General features: G+C 50.5%; 2 protein-coding genes across 6 annotated transcripts in view; one reads left to right on the plus strand and one right to left on the minus strand.

Annotated features, from left to right (window-relative positions):
* FBXW4 (F-box and WD repeat domain containing 4) overlaps positions 1-8,647 on the plus strand; it is an 80,772-nt gene extending 72,125 nt beyond the window's left edge. The window contains exons 8-10 of one of the 3 annotated variants that reach the window (XR_008426764.2): positions 332-473; positions 677-1,127; positions 3,692-8,647. Coding sequence is in view for 2 of the 3 variants with exons in the window: in XM_053923408.2 (XP_053779383.1) it covers positions 332-473; positions 677-796 (262 nt within the window). In the remaining variant the exon portion in view is untranslated. Of the gene's footprint in view, positions 1-331; positions 474-676; positions 1,415-3,691 lie in introns of those variants that run through there. The other 2 variants (XM_053923408.2, XM_053923409.1) reach the window with 2 other exon arrangements.
* DPCD (deleted in primary ciliary dyskinesia homolog (mouse)) lies at positions 2,068-19,631 on the minus strand. 3 transcript variants are annotated; one of them, XM_024555710.2, is made up of 7 exons: positions 19,524-19,631; positions 16,084-16,164; positions 10,359-10,483; positions 9,886-10,019; positions 2,835-2,937; positions 2,309-2,368; positions 2,068-2,171 (listed from the first exon to the last, which is right to left on the minus strand). In XM_024555710.2, the coding sequence occupies exons 1-7, from the start codon at positions 19,585-19,587 to the stop codon at positions 2,142-2,144; spliced, it is 597 nt and encodes a 198-aa protein (XP_024411478.2). In that variant the 5' UTR covers positions 19,588-19,631; the 3' UTR covers positions 2,068-2,141. The 3 variants fall into 3 exon arrangements, with proteins under 3 accessions (XP_024411478.2, XP_024411477.2, XP_024411479.2); XM_024555709.3 differs by having other exon boundaries at positions 2,068-2,368; XM_024555711.3 differs by lacking the exon at positions 16,084-16,164 and having other exon boundaries at positions 2,068-2,368; positions 19,524-19,630.
* Between the last annotated feature and the right edge of the window lie 30 nt (positions 19,632-19,661).

The raw sequence follows: 19,661 nt of genomic DNA on the forward strand, positions 1-19,661 counted from the left end.
GGCCTCGAACAACGCAGCCACCAGGCCCTGATCAGAGCCTCGGGAGCTGTCAGGGTGCTGCCCCTTGGCACTCTGTCCCAGCCTTTCTCCACCCTGAGGCCTTACCAGTCCTGTGACTAGTCAGCTGGGTGAAACACAAATGGGGCCTAATCTACCCTGGGGGCTGGGGCTTGGTGAGGAAGAGGCCTTTACTGAGGAGGCTGTTCCCCATTAAGGCTGGTTTTAAAGAATGTGGTGATTCAGCTTCTCTCCCTCCCAGCCAGAATGGGAGGTCGGGGGTGGAGGTGGAAGGTACCCTGAAGCTCCCCGCACATCTCCTCTTTCTGGACAGGAAGTGTGTCATGGAGTGGGAGGAGCCCCACGACAGCACCCTGTACTGCTTGCAGACAGATGGGAACCACTTGCTGGCCACAGGTTCCTCCTACTACGGAGTCGTGCGACTGTGGGACCGGCGCCAAAGGGCCTGCCTCCACGTAAGCACCCCGCCCTCCTCACACCTCCAAGAGGCCAGGACTCATTTTTACGGGCTACACCTGAGAGTGGGTGTGCCTGGAGACAGTGGGCGGGAGCCTACACTGGCACCCGGCCCATTGCACTGGGCATGGGAATCCTGGTTTTGGGCTCCCCCACCCCCCACCCCGGGCCACTCCTGCCATTCTTATGCCCTCCCTTGCAGGCCTTCCCGCTGACGTCGACACCCCAGAGCAGTCCTGTGTACTGCCTGCGCTTCACCACCAAGCATCTCTATGCTGCACTGGCTTACAACCTCCACATCCTGGACTTTCAAAACCCATGACAGTCAGGGCCACTGCAGCCCATGGGCCAGGAAAGCCATCTACTCAGGGACCTATCCTGCTTGGAGGGTGCAGTGATAACTCCTTCCCACCCCCGTGCCTGTGCTCCCAGATCTGTGACCACAGTGCTCGGGCCCTTAAGCTAAAGGCTGCTGACTCCTGGGGAGCTGGGGTTACCCAGAGGCATGGTCCCTCCCAGGAACCAGTTGGAGAGAAGGGACCTGCTGCTTTGGGAGAGTGAAGCCGAACCCACTGGGCCTTGTTTTCCTGTCGGCCAGAGCAAGGATCTGGCCTGGAGAGGCAACCCCCATACCCAGGATAGCTTCGAGTGAGGTGAGGTGCTCTGGCCTTTCCCACGGTCCTTTTCTGTCCTTTCCCTGGAAGGAGGGGTGAGGCTGCCACTACCCTGCTGGCACCAGCACCCCCCTCCTCAGTCAGACCCTGCTCTGGATCAAGCTTTTGGGGCTGAAGACTCATTCCTGGGGCACTGTGGCCTGGTCTCCCTTTGAAACCAAGAAAGGACAAAGGGAACCCAGCAGCTTTGAGTTCTAAGCCATCCCAGCCTCAGGCCATGCTACAATGTTCATTTTTTGTAAAAATAAAGCTTAACTGTTCACAGATCTGGCTCCTCACTGGCTGGGGACTCCTGGGAGACCCCAAGGAAAGGGGACAACAGGTTCAGATTTAGGATGTGCATGCTGGGGAAACGGTGAGACCAGCCTCGTGGCTCTGTGTCCCAAACAACAAAAGTTTTTTTTTTTCTTCAGGAAACCCCTCATTGACCATCTACCCTTTTGGCCCTGGTGGTGGGGTGGGTGTCACCTGGAGGGTATGGAGAGGGGCCACCAGTGGCTAGGCTGCTGTCCATCTGCGGTGCCCCTTCCTTACCCCAACCCAGCATGCACACGCTCTCCACACGGCTGCCGTGCTCACCCTGGCTCTCCACCCACAGTGTCTTTGCATCCTGGGCTCTGTGTCCAAGGTTTCTGCATTAAAAAAAAAAACAAACTTCCCCCTCACCCACCCTTATCTTAGGGAGTTCCTCTGGGCCATGTCTGCAAGCCTAGTTGTCTTCTGAGTTCATGCAAACAGGCTGGGGAAGATGCTAGCCCTCCCCAGCTGGGGTCAGGGTTCCCCCACCCACTTAGCCACCTAAGGCCCACACCTCCCTTTATAGGGAAGGCTTTATGTGCAAGGTCCCTAGGATAGAGAAGGGAATGTCACCACCAGTACCCTCCCTGGGGCTAGAAGCATACAGAAGTGGACAACAGGGCAGTGACTCAGAATGACTTTACTCAGGAGATAAGGCATGATGACCAGGGCCAGGAGTGCCGTGTGGTCCAGTTTTTACAGAGCCTGGACAAGAAGAGGCCACGCCTGTGTAGGAAAGGCCCAGGCTGTAAAGTCTTGCCTGTTGACAGAAAGAGCCTCCCCACTCTCCACGCCAGAGGTACAAGCCCAGGAGTCTACTACTGGGTCTTGCAGTCCCCATCACTGCTGTGAGCCATCTTTACCTTCTTCAGCATCTCCTGCAGCTCCGACTCAGCCACCAGGATCTCCTTTGGCTTCTGGTACTGTAGATGGAGCCAGGAGGAGGACATAATGCAGTCACTTCTCCCTATTCTCTCTCATTCTCTCTCTCATTCTCTCTCTCATTCATTCTCTCTCTCTCTCTCTCACATACACACACACACACACACACACACACACACACACACATTCAAGGCCCCTTTTGATCCCGTATTCAAAAATGAGGAAATTGAGGCCTACAGAGTTAAATGTTAAATGATTTTCTCAAGGTCACAAGGCTGGGTAGGATTAGGCCTTGAACCAGAACCCCAGTCCCGTGATTTCCACCCCTCACCCTCTATCCTCCTCTAGCTCTGAGCCCCACCCTGCTGTCCCCAGCTAAAATAGAGATGCCTGTTCTGTAGCAAGTACACCGCAGGGGTTAGGGCTAGAACTGGGGACTCATGGACTGACAAGTGGGCAGGGAAAGAGGGAGCCTCTCCCTGATGCAGTGGCCTGGGTGACTCTTACAGAAATGATCAGGGTGCAGTTGGCATAAGCAAAGCTCAGCGAAGAATCGTCCAGAGGTAGCTGGTATCTGTCCAGATCAGGAATGGAGAACTTCTTGTAGTACCTGTGGGGACACAGAGGGGCCACTGGGACATCCAACAAGACTACCCCAACTGTTGGGCATTAGGCCTTGTGCCGCCAGGCTTCCACACAGCCCTCACATCTGCCAGCAGCCAGAGAGGAAGAACGGAAGCCAGTTCAAACACCAGCATTTTGGAGCTTAGGGGCCCTGCCAAGAACGAAAGGCCCCTGGCCAGTCCAGAGGTGAAAGGGCAGAACTGGTCGTGATTCCTTGACTGACCAGGGGTCGGAGGGACTCACACTGCAGGCTGAGGACAACCAAAGATGTGGAGAGGAGACATGGGACACGCAGACAGCTCAGGCCAGCCAGACCTCTGTGCCCCAGGAAAATGGGATGTGTACAAACAAGGGACAGAATAAGGGCTGTCCCCCAAAGGTGGGAACCGATAGTTGCCATGTACATGGGATTTCCACTGAAGGCCTCAGCTACCTTTTCCTCTGCTGGGGTCTCTCAAGGCCTTATTAGCTTATGGGCCAGAGAGGGAAGTACATCCACAGGAGAAAGCTGCCAGAGAGGACAACCATGTGACTCATCGAGCAGGCCAGACTGCTGGGGCGCTGGACCACTTTGTCGGCCCTGAGACTGTCCTCTCTTTTCACACCCCACGCATACCACCACGGCCATCTGCAGGTGCCAGTCCAGAGATTAATGATCACTTCTAGCAAAAAAATAAAACAAAAAGCCCCAGGTAGCAACACCAAGTCCACAACGTGTGTAACTGGACTTTGTTTTGCAGGAAATCTGCTCTTTCCCAAAGAGGAAGCCTGGGCTCCGAGAGGTGAGCCGTCTTGCCTGGTTTCACAGCCGACGGTCAGCGGAGTCAGGATTGAAATTCCCTGCTCCTGGGCTGCTGCTCATCACACCAGAGCACAAAGAATGGCCTGCTCATCTCTAGCAGTCGGCGCATTTGGCACATTCCCTAGTGGAGGTGCAGCGAGGCTCTGTCAATGGCTGCCAGACCTATCACCCGGGCACAGCATTGCGGCTGCTGCTGAGGATGTGTGGGTTAGGAAGGGAAACGCCGCAGGCAGGTACAAACAAACTCGAGTGAGGGGCCTGGAGAGGATGGGGCTTTTAATACTTCAGAGGAGCCTGGTCCTTGTGGTGACAGCTACCTCGAGTCCACTTCAAAAGCCCTGATGCCCTGGGGACTCAGAGAGCTGACATCAATGCAGTACTCTGGCCCTGCTCTCCCTGCCCAAATCCCTCAGTTCAGCAGAGGCTCTCCTCCCCGGTTCCCCACTCCCCGCCAAGGTGCGGGGACCATGGCAGGAAAAGAATGTTTACTTAAAGGCTGACAGTTCAAAAGGAATGGGGGCTGGGAGGCCCTAATGGCACCACGGGTTTGCTTTATTTTCCAAAGCTCTGCCCCAGGGAAAGGCGATCCATCTGCCTGCACACGGGGGTGGAATGCCGGCCTCATCCTCTTCCTCGCCAGCCCAGGCTGAGGTCTTTTCCTGGGGCCCTTGGTCTGACCGGCAAAGGTGGCAGACACTGATAATGGGGGGTGTCAAAGGTTAAACAGAAAAGATTAGATGAACACAAAGGCTTGTTAGGAAGTGCTAACATCTTCCTTGCAAATATACACAAGGAGCTGAACTGGGAGAGACGCAGCCCAGGCAAACCCCAGGGGCCTGTGTAAAGGCCTTGCCCTGCAGAGCATGGGGGCATCCTTTCTACCGGCCTGGCTTGTGTGCCAGTGGGACAGGGACACACCTGTGCACCCTCAGAGGGGCACTCTCAAGCCATATGCCCCAGGCTGGGGCAGTGGGACTAGAAGAAGAATTCCAGAGCTTGGCCTCAACAGCAATGGCGTCAACAACCTCAAAGAGAATGAGGTACGTGGCTCACCCCCTTCTCTTTCCTACACCTAACTCCTTTCACGAGGCTAGGGGAATGGAAGCAGTGCGTCTGGAGATTCAGCTTTGTTTTGAGTCTATTCTAATGGGTTTAGTTTATTGGTCAAGGTTAAACAATTTTCCTCAGAAGCTCCTAACAGGCAGTATTCAAGGGAGTATGGTGCATCCCTCCTCAGGGGGCATCCCCCCATCCCTCATTCCCTGACCTTGGGGGTTGCCTTGAGAGGAACCGCACTTGACTTTCTCACCAGAACCTGGACTAGAGACAGACCCACTGTGCTTCTGAAGAAGCCAGAATACTCAGCCTCAGGCAGCCCTAGGTAGGCAGCAAGCATTTCTTAGGCATCGACTGTGTCCCAGGCCTTGAGCTGTGAGCCTTGGGATTTAAGGATGAAGAAGCAGCAAGGCCATATCCCTGCCACAGACCATGTGTGTTTCTGCTAAAAGTTAAACTCCTAGAGCAGGTGGTCCCTGGACTCTGCAGATGCCCAACACCCCTCCCAGTTCCATCCCCCTTCACTGTTCCCAGTCTCAGTCACACAGTGAGAGGTGGCATTAACACTTACTCTATACCAGGCACTGTTCTATACACACTGAATCCTCAAAACAACCCTCTCAGGTTGGTTACTTCTATTATCCCCTTTCACAGAAGAGGAAACTGAGGCACAGAAAAGTTAGGTATCTTGCCCAAGTCACAAAAGTGGTACACAGAGATGCTCTAATAACAAATGATAATTCCCCAGTCTCCCGACCCTCCCGTCATTCCTCAGTCCTGCTTCTAAGTAGTAGACACTGGTCTAAATTCCTTGCATCTGTCCAAGGACAGGGCAGATATGGGAGGGGGACTCCCCGGGACCCAGCCACCCTGCAGGTCTCCGCAGCGCTCTGACACACGGTGGTCTTTCTTTCTGAACCTCAAAAGTGTTCAAAAGATGTATGAGGAAGCAAAGGCTCTCAGAAGGACTCCTGGCCCAGCCCTGTGACCCTGGGCAGACCATTTTGCTTGTGGGCCTCCATTTCCTCAAATAAAGGAAATATCCTAGATAAACTTCAAGTCTGCTAGTCTAATGGGCAGGAATAGTCCAACCTTCTTCAACGTGTGCCAAAAGGGCAGCTCCTTTATTTTGGCTATTTCAGAAATTACCTACCAGCCCTGGCCGGGTGGCTCAGTTGGCTGGAGCATTATCCCATACACCAAAAGGTTGTGGGTTCCATCTCCGGTCAGGGCACATACCTGGGTTGTGAGTTCGACCCTCAGTCAGAATGCATGCAGGAGGCGACCGATCAGTGTGTCTCTGTCTCTCTCTCTTTCTGTCCCTGCCTCTCTCTCTAAAAACTGATAAACATATCCTCAGGTGAGGACTATCAAAAACCTAAGAAGAAATGGCCTGCCACACCCCATCACCCTTTCCCTACTGTACTCCCTTCCTAATCCCCAGCCCTTCCCCAGCCCTTTCTCCCTTCAGTGACCTGGGAAAGGGCACGGAGGCCAGGTCTTCAGGGAGAGACACTGGAGGACAGGCTGAAAGTAGAGCAGGGAACGCTGTAGACAGTCATACGTGCCATGCCGCACACACCTCCAGGGGGCAGCCAGTACAACTGCACACACGGTCGGCCAGAGTAGTCCAGAGAAGCCTCCAGCCAGTCCAGCCCTGAGCAAATCAGTGGGCAAATCTTCCTTCTTTCTTGAACATCAGGGATCTGGGCAAACAGATCCTGCCTACAGTAGCCCTCCTAGAGTCACATGCGCATTCGCATATTAAAGGCTCTCAGAAGCCCTGCCAAAGAAAAACTTGTTTAATCCAGAGTTTCTTAAACTTATTTCAGTATAGAATCCTTTTTCTCTAGCAATGTCTATTAACATCTCCTGTAGTGTTAGTATCACCCATGTCAAACCAGCCAAGCTCCCTTCACATTACAATTTCCAGAGAACTGTTGAGGACCTGCTTACGGCCAGCCACTGTGTTGGGCTTAGGTGCGCATCTGATGCCATCAAACTCCCCGGTCTGTGAGGAAGGTGTGAGTGTTCTGTGATGGCTGGGAAACCTTGCATGAAATACCACAACTAATGCGTGGCAAGGGCCATATTTAAGCCAACACCTTCCCACTCCAGCACCTGGCTCATTCCACTTACAGCTGACAGCTTCTAGGCTGAGGCTAAGAACCTTTTTGCACAAACCCTCTTAACAGGGCCAGGTGGCGCCACACTGGGATCCTGGAAAAGCACTTTTTTCCTGCCCTCACTAATACCTGAGGCCAAGGACATGATACACTGGCTTCAATTCCTTCAAGAAAAGTAGCCAACCCAGCGCTGGCCGGGTGGCGTGGCTGGTGACTGTGTCATCCCAATACACCAAGGCTGTGAGTTCAGTCCTCCATCAGGGCACGTGCAAGGATCAACCAATGAGTGCGGAAATAAGTGGAAGGACAAGTCACTGTTTCTCTCTCTCTCCCTCTCCCCTCTCCCCACTCTTCTTCTCTCTCTCTCTAAAATCAATAAATTAAAATTTTTAACAAGAAAAAAGTAGCCAGCCCAGTTCCCCAGGGTCAAGGCAGGTATGGACAAAGGAAATGCAGCTTTCACTAGTAACCGCATTCCAGAATATTAGCACTGGGGCAGGCATGGAACCCTGAGGTGAACGAAGAAGGCAAATCAGAGAGAGAGGCGGTGGTGTGGTGGGAACGGCAGGTGCCTGGGCCTTGAGACCGTTACCGACTTTGCCCGTGGCGAGTCAGTTCATCGTGCTGACTCTACAGACACACTGCGACAGTCATTAACGTACAACACAGAAAAAAAAAACAGGTGCCCTGCCCACCTCCGGATGGCGTGATAATCAGAAAACGGATTTTTAAGGTATTCTGAGAAAATTAAACATTGCTCAGAGGAAAGGCCATTCAGTTCTGTTTAAGTAGTGGCAGTAAAGGTATAGGACATATTACTACTCCAGGTATAAGATGAAAATGCCACTAAACTCAGGACTAAGGGTGTAGCGACCCCTCTCACCTACCTCCCTGCAGAGGGACCTGAGGAAGGCTGGGCTGAGCCAGGCTGGGACCCGAGACCAGCTGCTCAGTGCTGGCCTCAAAGCGGGCACCGACAAACTCCTCTCCCCTCTGGTCTCTGCCCCCGTCCCCTCTGGAGGCTCTACTCCCACCCCACCTGGCCTCACCATCAGTTCAAAAATGTACCCCGGCCCCTTGGGCGTCAGCGTGGGCCTGCAGCCACAGAGCTCCTGGCCAACAGCGCCACCTATGGCTGAATACGCGCACGAGATGGGACCCAGAGGATCTGCCCTCAGATGAATTTTTTGGTGAGCTAGCTTGCTTCTCTCACTCCCTGGTAATCACATTTCTGCCTGCTATCTGTATTCGACAGTGACCTCTGGGGGACAAAAGGGAGGCAGCAGCCAGCTCCACAAACTGCTGGGCTGCAAATTCAAGTGCTATCAGAAGCACTTTTGTTCCCAGTTTGGACCCAAGACCTCTTACGCCAGGGAATGCTTGCTGAAGTACGGAGTTTGTTTTTCTAAAGGCAATTTCTCAGTTGTCTGAAATTGCTAAATCCCACTTTAGGCACTGACTCCTGTTAATGATGAGAACAATAACGGGAATAAAATGCCTTTTGTCTGAGGGCTTCAAAGTGCTTTATAAACGCAAACCCTTATTACTATGACTTTATATTTATAGACAAGGCCCACTGCAGGGGCTACTGGCTGCATGTACAGCAATAATCCTGAAATTAATTCATTCATCTCCACCCCTTCCCAGTCTCCTTAACCCTGCCAAAGTAATGGGGGGGGGGGTCCTAAGAAGTGGGCAGGACCCAGAGCTGAGCTGGGGGAGCCTGGGAACCATGCTGCCTCCCTGTGGGCCTTGTGGATCTGAGGGATGGCGGGGGGGGGGGGGGGGGCGGGGGGGGGCTGGCACCGCACCACCTGAGAAGGTGGACGAAGAGCTAAGTCTTCCTTAATGCATGTAAACCAGTACGGTTAGCTAGATTAAGCTGAGCACCCCAAGAGGCATGTTGGGTGGCTTCAATTCTTGTGGGCCAGTAACTCATAAAACCTGCCACTTCAATGCCCCAAATCTATGTCACGGGAGTTGGCCCTGCACAGCAACCCCCCTGGCCCTCAGCAAGACTGGTTAACGACAGGGCTCTTCCTTCTCCTGTGATCAGAGCTCCATAAACCCAAACAGGATCAATACATTTCCAAGATGGTCAGCCCAGCAGCAGCCCTGCCAGGATCAAATGTCCACCTCGGCCACCTCTGTCCCCTCAACCCCACATGTTGCCTCCCCCTAGCAGGCCACAAGGAGAAGAGCAAAGGGAAGTTGAGTGCCCCTTTTGAAATATAATGCAAGAGACTTTCAATGAAAATACAATGAAATATATGAAATATAATAATGAAATATATTGAAATATATTAAATATATATTACTAATGATAATAATAACAATATGATAATATAAATAAATATATATTACTAATATATACTAATGAAATATAACAAAAATATAATGAAAAAATCAATGAAATATAATGCAAGTGCCTGCCCACTGTTCCTCAGTCCAGGGAGGAGTCAGGTTTGCTGCTCCTAGGCCAACACTTCAAAGTCCTGTAACTGCCACCTCAGACAGGTGTGCCTCCAAGGCCCCAGCTCCCTTCCAGGCCAACTCTGACAGTGATATCACCAGGCCAAGTTCACTATGGATTGGGTCCAGCCAGAGGTCAAGGTCACAACAACCTTACAACAGAAGCACCTAAGATGCCTCATCTCTTCATTCATTCAGGAAATACTTATTGAGCCCTAGTACATGCCAGGTATTAGACCAGACGCTGGCTCAAATTCCCTTGCCCGGATGAAGCTGCCTGCAGGGAGGAAGCCCTTCAGTGTCCATTGCCTTCTGGGGTTTTACAGTAGCCCGCCTCCCTTCCTCCCTCAGAGCTGGAAGAGGAGGCTTCTCTGCCCTCTCCCACCCCTCACTGAGCCAGCTGAGCCCTAAGCCAGGTCCCACCCCCACCCCCTTCCTGCTGGCACACAGGCAGGCCACTGCCCACCAGGCAACTTACTTTTTGTTGGTTGTTCTGACGATGACGCAGCGCTCCTTCCGGTCCACAGAGACACTATAAACATCCTTAGGGTAGGGGAGGTTTCGAATCCGCCACTGGAAACACACCTTGGTGTCCTTGCGCATGAAGATGGGCTGCAGAAGGCAAATCCAACTCCAGGGCTGTTCTTGGGGAGGGGTAGAAAGGGATGGCTCCCCCCCCACAGATCTTGGCCCTCGGGCACAGTGGGGGACCCTCAGCTCTTCTCAGCTCCCTCTGACGCTTCTATCGCTGTGATGTTCCAGGCCTAGAGCCATCACCCTGGGATGCCCTGGCCACAAACCCTGCGGGTGCTCGTTCAAGCAAGCATTGCTAGAGCACGTGGGCATGCTGGAGATGGAGAGGTAGACAAGACACGGTCCCTGTCCTCAAGAGCTGGCAGCCCCCTCCCCACTCAGCCCTGCCTCCCCAAGACACCTGACAGATAAACATACATTGGCATTGCTTTCCTTGATGAGTTCAAGCCCCAGGTTCCCTGCTCCATGGGGTGCTGGCTCTCCCACCTCAATCTGCCACTGGCCCAAGGCTCCCAGGGCACTTTTTACACGCCATTTTCTTACTAGGGAGAGAAAGAAGCAACGGGGTTATGGGAACGAAAGGGGCTCTGCTCTTTTCTGCTGAATCATCGACGTCACATTAGGTAAGTGGAACAGGACAAAGGTGGGAGCTACAGGCCCCTCCGCGCCGGCTTTGTCTGTCTGAGCACAGCTCTGCAAGACGCCAAGTGGAGATGAGACGCCCACCCCCCTCACCCCAGTAGTGGTTGCTAGCAAGGGGAAAATATGAGAGCTAGGAAAAGGGTAGCTGCTGATACTGGGAAGATTTGGATCCCAAAATGAGTGAATTGACATGCATTTTTTCCCTCTGAAAATGTGCAAAGGAAAAATGAATTAAGAGGGTGAAAGCTGATAGGCAGACTTGTCTCATAATTCAGAAAGTCCACATGTAGAAATTCACTCATTTCAGGTGTACCTGAACAAAATTAGGCACACACCATAGCTTAAATTCATTATTTATATAGGATCTAATGTTTTCGTGTGAAGAATAATTATCCTTTTATAATGCAGCCAACTATCTCTATGTTACGCCTTGGTTTATAAGCTTTTTTTTCTTCAAGTGAGGAACATACATTGTGCAACCTCAAAGTGAAAGAACGAGTTCAATGCGCATTACCTGACAAGCCCTGCTGGGAGGGCTGCTCAGCCACACCAGCAGGACCACAGTCACGGGGCAGCCCGTCACCGCAGGGCACCCTCTGGGCCTGTGACCTCTCTGCTCCTTCCCCGCTCTGCCACACTGCAGGGCACTCCGGCCTAGGCAGCCCAGAAGGTGCTCGAGGCCAGCAGCCTTCCTGACACTGCTGTCAGCAGCCAAGCAACTCAAACCGGGCCAGGGATTGGGCGGCAGCTATTGCAGTTAGCTGCTCTGCTTTTCCTGGGCTGGGGGCGGGCGGGGTAGGGGTGAGAGCTGCAGTCTGATTCTCCAAATCGGGGGAGCGGTGTGTTTCTTTGAGACCTTTTGAGCAGCTGTGCCAACCCCAAACACCCTCACTGCTCGAAGTAAGGCATGCAAGCTGAGCACCAAAGCGTGCTGTAAAATTAGAATTTCCCCTTGAATATGTGCTTTTACAGGGTCTGCTGCATTCTGCAGTGTGGTTTTATTACATCTTAGGGCCAAAAATTCTCCCTAGAAACACATTTCCAAGTTTATAATGAAAATTAATATGGAAGAGTAAAACTTGGAAGTATGCTTTATAGGCAACTTTTTTTTTTCACAAATACTTCTACTCTTTTAAGTGAATGGACTGTGACCAGGAGTATATCCAAATCTATTCACATAATACAGCACCTCGCTTAACTGGAAGCCAGCCTTCTGGGGGCCTCTGTCACAGTCACAAACTCAGAAGTGACAAACACCTCCAAGCAGGGCTTATTGTGACAAGACCCACACGCCTCAGCCTGTACTGCGGGGGAGACCACTCCCGGGGGCTCACCTGGACCGTGTGTATGAGACGCTGCGTGTAGAATATGGCAGGAAATTACTGTTTTCCCAGGCACACTGGCAACAGCGTGAGGGGACAGCTCACCTCAGAGGGCAGTGTCAGAACTACCAAGCACAGGGAACCATTTAGTGTGAGCGCAAGGAAGCACCCCTAGGGCCTAAAGGGACCGCTGTGTAATGAAATACAGTCATCACAGGTCTTAAGGGTGGAGGACCCCTCAGAAAGCTTCAGTCCAATGCCTGTGTTTTTGAATGAGAAACAGCATTTCTTCCCTTGCCACCCCTCTGCGGGAGACAGACTGTGAGGAGTTATCAAGGCGCAGAGGTAAACAAACTTGCAAAAGCCACAGTTAAAATTCAGGTCTCTTAACTCCAAGTCCAGAATTTGAATCATTAATAAAAGGCTAAATTATATTCTATAAATATTTGATAAGCATGTATGATATTTAGAAAGGTTTCTATGTTTTTAAGTAGCTCTACTTCTCTTTTTATATTTTCGCCTCTAAAGGACAAGTTTGATTATTTGAGAATATAATTTACGAGGCGTACCTAACTACCTGGGGCTGGACAGTGCGGCGCTCCTCTAACCTCGGGACTTGTGAAACCCTGTGTCCTACAGCCCGACACCAGCGCGGGCGGGAGAGGCAATTCTGACTCCAGGATTTCCTGTCTTTTCTCTCACTCCAGGGAAATGTTGGGTTTTGCACCTAAGCCTTCCCAAGGAGTGCACTAAGCAGGAGGAAAATTAGTTACTCATTTCTTTACTACTGACCTTAAAACCTATTCAGGTTACAGGAACCTGGCACCTTTGGCTGTTTCAGCTCTTAAAAACACAAACAAACTCAGGATTTTTTTGTTAGAATGCAGAAGAAAGTGTCCCTACTCATTCCCTTATGAGACCCAATAACTGATTTTGGTGAAGCCCCATTATCTTTCCCACAGACTTGGGCACGAGTGCACGCGTGCAAATCCACACCCTGTGTCTTGTCCTGCCTTTGCTCCTGAACTCAAGGACAGCTGCTGCAGCGACAGAAGACTGTTTCCACCTGCTGTCACGCTGATTGGATTATATGTTAAACCCAAACTGGTGTGTGCAAGGCAGCTCCCTGGGACACTGTCATATCTTTTCGGCCGAGCAAGGCCCAGTCCTTGGAAAGGAGACTTTCAATGACCCTATAAAGGGTCTGATGGGGAATACACGAAGGAAGCAGTGCCTGGGGCTTTTTCCTAAACCAGCAGGAAGCAGGCTGATGTCCCAGACTGCTAGCTGAAAGGAGGCCCCATCTTTCAGGTGGGCTGGTAAGTAGAGGTCCTAAAGGCCTCCTTCCCCAAAGCTCCAAGCCCTGGCCCATTTCCAATGTGGATAATTACATTCCCCCTTCCTAAATACTCCCTGCAGCTTAAACTGGATGCAGGATTCTTCTTTTCTGCCCTGAAACACTGCAACATTGCTATGTGGCTATTAAACAGCTGCCACGTCCCATCCCTAAGGAGGCTGAAGGGAATCGAGTGGGTCATTTATAAAGCTGGTGAAGTGCTTGGGGATGAAAGTGCTCAATATCCTCCAAATGCAGCCTGGGGTGGTTAGGCTGGCGGTCAAATACCAAAGCAGATTAGGCCGATAATCCAAATGTAATCGCTGGGGGATGGCCTGCCCTTCAGCCTCTGCCCCCCAGCCATGCTGCGCTCCACTGGGGCTGGTTTGATGTTCCGATCATTGTTGATCATTGTTACGGGGGCCCTTCAGCTTCTTCCTCCATGAATACAGACTGCCTTCATTGTGGGGGGTAGGAATGAATAGCGCTGACGGGGTGAAGAAAAAATATGACGCTGCTGTGCGTATTAACAGAGTGGAAGAACTCCGTCCAGACAGACGCGCTGCAGGCAATTCTTCCCCTGGAAATCACTTTCTGTTTTTCTAACAGAATACCAGTTTGGCCAATTATCAAATTTGTACAATTAGCTTGAAAAAATGGAAATTATTCCCATTTACGGCCACAAAAACCCTGTCCATATTTTACTTCACAGAATGCACGAGTAAAAGTCAGCTCTGGCCCTGGGAGTATTTATATTTAAAAGTTTATAATGAACAGTATTTTGCCAGGGCAGCTGCTGGGGGTGTGGGGGGGCCGGGGGGTTAGAAATGGGTAAGAGAAGGATCAGCTGCTCAGCGGGCCCGGTGGTCGTCTCCGCCCGTCTCTGTCCTGCTCTCTCTGGCCCCTACTCAGGTCATTCTGAGGAGAGCAACATTTAGGAAGGAGAAAATAAAGCAAGATTAAATATTCTCAACTCCCACCAGTATGCTGTGGTGGACTAACGCATGGGCTCTTAATCTGACAGACCTAGGTTTGAGTCCTAGCAACGTGCTTCTCAGAAGGCGCCTGGCCTCTCCGAACTGCCTCTTTATTTAACCGTGATGCGGAGCAGCAGGACCTACCTCGCTGGGCTGCAACGGGGGCGATGACACAAGATCAGTCACCCGAGCACGCAGCATGGTGCCTGACAAAAGTTATGGTATTAACATCACTCTTAAGTAAACTTTAGACAAACAATGTTCTCCTATGAACCTCCATTTCTGCTTTTAAGAAAAAGGAGTTTCGTGGGTTCTCGGCCCTGTGGCTAAGATCAAGTGTAGAAAACCGAGTTTGGAGGTCTCTCTTTCCCACCTGCCGAGAGAAGTGACGGGTTAATGTAGGACACTACAGATGAAGGAATGTGGACTTTTTTCATTTTAATTTCATGTCCAAGCACAACGGAGAGGCCTGGGTTTTATTTGTTTGTTTGTTTTTATAGACACAGCTGCTAAGGCTGTTTGATTTGCTCTGTGTGGAGGAGAGAGGAGACGCTGGGGGCTGGGGGAGAGGAGCTGCGAACCAGGCTCCAGCCCGGTGATGGCGGTGGCCAGCCCACGTGACCTCTGCTTTCATAAGCTCGCCCCTGTTAGGCATTCCAAGGCTGTCACCCCCTGGGAGCGCTATAAATTACAATGCATTGTGAGGATATTACTACTGTATTGGTTTCCACCAAATCAGTGTCATATGCTAAACACATCAAGATTTTTAATAGCACCAGACTAAACCAATTGGGACTGGAGCCCAAGCAGCTCATAATAAGGAGGGATCAACACTTCACTCTGTGACTGAACATGCGCAGGACACGCATTTTAAGACTGGAGACTAAGAGAATGCAAACCAGTGTAATCTGTGTTGTCGGTTCTGGACATTTATGAGCTGTCAGAAAAAGGGAAAAAGAAATTCCCTCACCAATGCTACCTGTCGATCAGACCCAGGAAGAAATTAAAGTCAAGAATAATGACAAGAAAATAACCCAGTCCATGATTCCATCACTGGTCTTAGCATTTCAGGTAGAACTTAATAAAGAGACTAACTCCCATTGCTGACAGCCTCAGGCCCTGGGTCAAAGGACCAGCCACCTAGTTCTGGGAAGTCAGTGAATGCTGATGTGCAGACCTGGGAACAGAGAATGGACAAATCAAGCAATTCCCAGAAACCCGCGCTGGAGCCCCTATTCACGAGCCTCTTTTCAGAGGGAAAGAGCTGCAGGAACTCAAATGATAATGCCACAAAATCACCATTTCCAGCCCCTACTCCCTTTGATTCAGACATTCTCCAAGATAAGGGTCAATGTTTAGTGGTGCTGCCTCTGAGACAAGGTCAGAAGCCGCTGCCTCTGACACCTGCTTGTTCCTAGTGTGGTTTCAGAAAATAAGGCACAAAACAAGCCAAAAAAAAAACACAAAACCACCCCGCCCCCCCAAAACAAAAACAAAACCCCACAACCCTGCAGTGAAAAGCCTGCCCTTATCACTATTCAGCCTACACGGCTCCCTTCCAACTCCACCTTCTCTGTAAACCTTTTCCCAATGGACTCTCTCCATTCCCACTTGACCTTACAAAAACCACTCACTCTCTCATTTGTTTGGGGGTGGGATGGGATTGAATGGTCAAACCAACTCCCATCCACCTCTGGCGCCCAGCCCCGCCCTGATTAGTCTCAGGAAAAACCTTGTCGCAAAGGCCTCAGTCTCCCCTAGCTTCCACATTTGGCGCTGGGCCCCTCCCTCAAGCCTCAGGCAGGGAGTGTGCTTAGGTCACCCCAAGTGTTCTTAAGGGCCTGCTGGGAGTGCCTGTCACTTACCGAGTAGTTCCTTCGTCTTCTCATCATATTCTTCAGCCATTTCCTTCCCATCTGGGAACAAATAGTGCACCTTCCTCCTCCCTACGTGCAAAGCAGAGAGTGCCTTAACCCCAAGCCTCCTCTTGCCTTGTGCCTTACAGATCAAGGGGTCTGCCTGGGAAACACCAACAGCCTTGGGCGTGCTGAGAAACCCTCCCAGAGCCTCCCACTCCTTGCCAACCACTGCCCACTATTACTTTAGACATGTCCTGGGACTCTCTTCCTTTCTGAAGCTTTCTTTCAACATATCTTTGCTCTGCTGTTTCCTGTATTAGCGATAGCTCCATACTTCTTTCTATCTGTTGAACTCCTCCTCACCCTTCAAAACCTGGCTCAAATATCACTTCCACTGGGATGTCTTCCGAAACTATCACCCCCAGCCACCTTGGCAAAATTCACTTCCGTGTTTGTGCCTCTCCAGTGCTTTATTCAGAGGAGCATTTACCACACAGTATGATACTTTTAAAGGCACCTATCTCTTCAGGAATGGTATATTTATCTTTCTCTCCCTGATTCCTAAAACAAGCTTATGTTCTCAGGATATTAAACTGGGTTTCCCAACCAAGCACTCCCGCTAGCCATGCCATCGTTCTGCCTTCTGTGCACCTCTAGGCCGTTCCTATCACGTAGCCACACGACGTCAGTCCCCATGTGTCTCCTTCATGGCATTTACCTTGGTTCTTATTTTACATTTATGGGACTGATTACTGCCTGCCTCTTCTACTAACTAGGAGGGGTTTTTACCTTCCCTGCCTATGGTCTTCCTAACACCAAGCATAGTACCTGGCATACATTAGGAGCTCAACTAAATTTTGATTGAGAGAACGAGCACTGATTCATCTTTCACTGAAAGAATGAAAGAACCCAAGGGAACGTCCTAACCCATCTCTTCCATCAATGCAGTGTAATCATAAGCATTTTTGTAAAAGTGGCTAATGCCATGTCCCCTATTTTTAGGCAAGTAAGTGGATATAGGTAGGCTCCTTGGTGAAACTGATAACAGAGGACTAATGCCCAGTAGGAAGGCCCAACATACATTTGATGAATACCTGAACCAAAGGGTTAAGGGTGCCACTAACCCCAACCTGTAGTTTTACCGTACTACCCAGCCTTTTCCCTGTCCGATTCACTGCCCTGGGGCATTGTTCTTCCTAATATAACATATTCTGGGGAGCTCACCCCCAAATTTGCATGCTTCTCAGGAGGCCCCTAGGGCACACCATCCTTAATCATTTGGAGAGTTCAAAGAGCTGGAAGAGGTTTTTCTGTCAGGAGCAGGGTACAGGTGTTGCCTGTGAGTAGCTCAGAGTGTCTGGCCTGTCTTCTCCCCCTGGAGTCCAGTCCCGAGTCCAGGCAGGAGGCAATGCTCACTATGGGCCAGGTACTTTGTGTGTCTTATTGCATTTAATTCTCATAATAATCCCATGTGCCCCCATTCACCAATGAGGGAAATTAAAGGTCATACAATTTGCCCAAGGTCACAGAGCCAGGACACGATGGGCCCAGTGTTAAACTCCCTTGAGGCCCACACCCACGCTCTAAAAACCGCACCAGGATAACCTGTATGGCTGAGATATCCGGGAAGGCTGACGCTGCCCCATGGGTTTCCTGGCCGTGCGTCTAGTGAATCGCCTGTGTAGGCCTCAGCCTGTTTTACTGGGGTACTCGTGTTTTTCTTACTGATCTAAATGAGCTTTCAATTTACTAACCACGTGTCATATATATTGCAAATATTGTTTCAATTGCCTTCTAAGTTCATTTAAAGTGAGTTTTCTCAAATAAGTGTTTAATTTTTATATGGTCAACTGTTTTTCCCTTTGTGATTTGTACCCAATTGTACTTAGAATATTCCCCCTTACCCAAAGATTATAAAATATTTATCTATAGTTTACTCTAACACGTATTTGTTATATAGGTATGTACATATATATGTGAACATAAAAATTTTTAAGTATATTAGTACGATATTTTGTTAAAAATATGTATGACTGCACATGCATAGAAAAGATACAGTTTATGTATGAAAATGTAAATTATTATCTTCTCTGGATGGTAGGGCTATGGTTGACTTGTTTATTTATTTTTCATATTTCCACAATGAACATAAATTATTTCAGGAAACAGTGTAAAGTGTATTGGGTTCTCATTACTAATAGCAGTGGTTCTTGGCGGGAAGTAACACCGCCCACCCGCCCACACGCGGGGAGGGCAAATCTACAGGAGAGGCTTGATGAAGCGCATCCATGTGTGTAATAATGATTTGTTTGTTACCATTTTCTGTCTGCTCTAGTCTATAGCTTGGCACACAGTAAAGCCTCCCTAAATGCTGTGTTTATAAATGAGCAGATGATTTTAATTTCCAGGCTTCCCTGATTGGCCTCTGCCTGCAGTTGTGAATCTCTAGGGGTGCATGTAATTTCAACTCCTTCACAGTTAAGGAGTAGTTACAAGTATACAGTCCTAAAATATTTCGGCCCTTTGAAGGCAACCCCCAGGGTGATGTGGTCCCCGGTGAAAATAAGTTTGACACCCCTGCTCTAGTAGGTATCCTAAAAACTACAGGAATTAAGACCTAACTATTTCTGGCAGCCAAGTGGGTCCAGGAAGGGACCTTTAAGTTTGGGGGCGGGGGGCCGGCTACACCCAACAATCCTAGAGTGGAAGTCAGGGTTCCATGCCCCTGTGCTCTCTCTCCCAGGCACGGCCCCAGGCCCTTGCTCTGTCTCCCCTAAAGACCCATGGAACATTTCAGAAGTTCACTTACAGACATTATAGCTGGAAAGGACCTCGGAGGTAACAGGGAGACCATCCAGCTCATTTTACAGATGAGGAAAGTGAGGTCCAAACAAGTACAGGGGCCGACTGGAGAGCCCCGTGAATCATCGGCAGAGTCCTAAGGAGAACCCGAGGTCCCTCCACTTTCCATGACACCAGGCCACCTTCAGCAATGGAACCCCAAGACTGAGGCTCCTGGGATCCCAGGTCAAGATGCAGTTGTACCACTGACAGGTTGGGGCTCTAGGGCTGATCTAAAACTTTCTTGGATCAATTTTCTCTTCTGTTAAATGGGGTAGAAAATTAACAGCCTTTTGGAACAGCGGTGAGGAGCAAATGACATAATGAATATGAAAGGAATTATGTATTATTTATTAGTAACAGAACTCCGAACGGAGCGAGGTGGTGTACAGGAAACTAGGGGGTGTCTAGAGATGCGTGTTCCAGTTACGTCATCTCTCTGGGCCTCAGTTTCCTCATGTGCAAAAGCAGGACCTGGCTTGGGTGGGGGCCGCAACCCTTCCAGCTCTGCCATCCCAGGCTCTGAGGCCCTTTCGGAGGCGCCGGCGCGGAGGGCCGGAGCCTAGGGTAAAGATCAAGAGAACTCGCGGGGGACCTCGAGTTACCATCTTGCAGCAGGGCTGTCTTCTCCGCATCCCGCAGACTCTCCAACCACCCAGTCACCGCCATCTTCTCTCCGCCCAGTGGTGCGCCCGGCCGCTACCATGGCTACCGTTCCGCCTGGGGGGGTCACTTCCGGCTGA

The sequence above is a fragment of the Desmodus rotundus genome, chromosome 4, assembly GCF_022682495.2.
Source record: "Desmodus rotundus isolate HL8 chromosome 4, HLdesRot8A.1, whole genome shotgun sequence".
NCBI classification, from domain to species: Eukaryota; Metazoa; Chordata; class Mammalia; order Chiroptera; family Phyllostomidae; genus Desmodus; species Desmodus rotundus.

Bases quoted from the DNA above. Each gene is read 5' to 3' on its own strand.
- DPCD (XM_024555709.3), bottom strand. From the start codon at position 19,587: ATGGCGGTGACTGGGTGGTTGGAGAGTCTGCGGGATGCGGAGAAGACA. The intron at 10,020-10,358 runs GTATGTTTATCT...TGCCTTCTGCAG, and splicing joins TCAAGGAAAGCAATGCCAAT to CCCATCTTCATGCGCAAGGA. The intron at 2,938-9,885 runs GTAAGTTGCCTG...GTGTCCCCACAG, and splicing joins GTCAGAACAACCAACAAAAA to GTACTACAAGAAGTTCTCCA.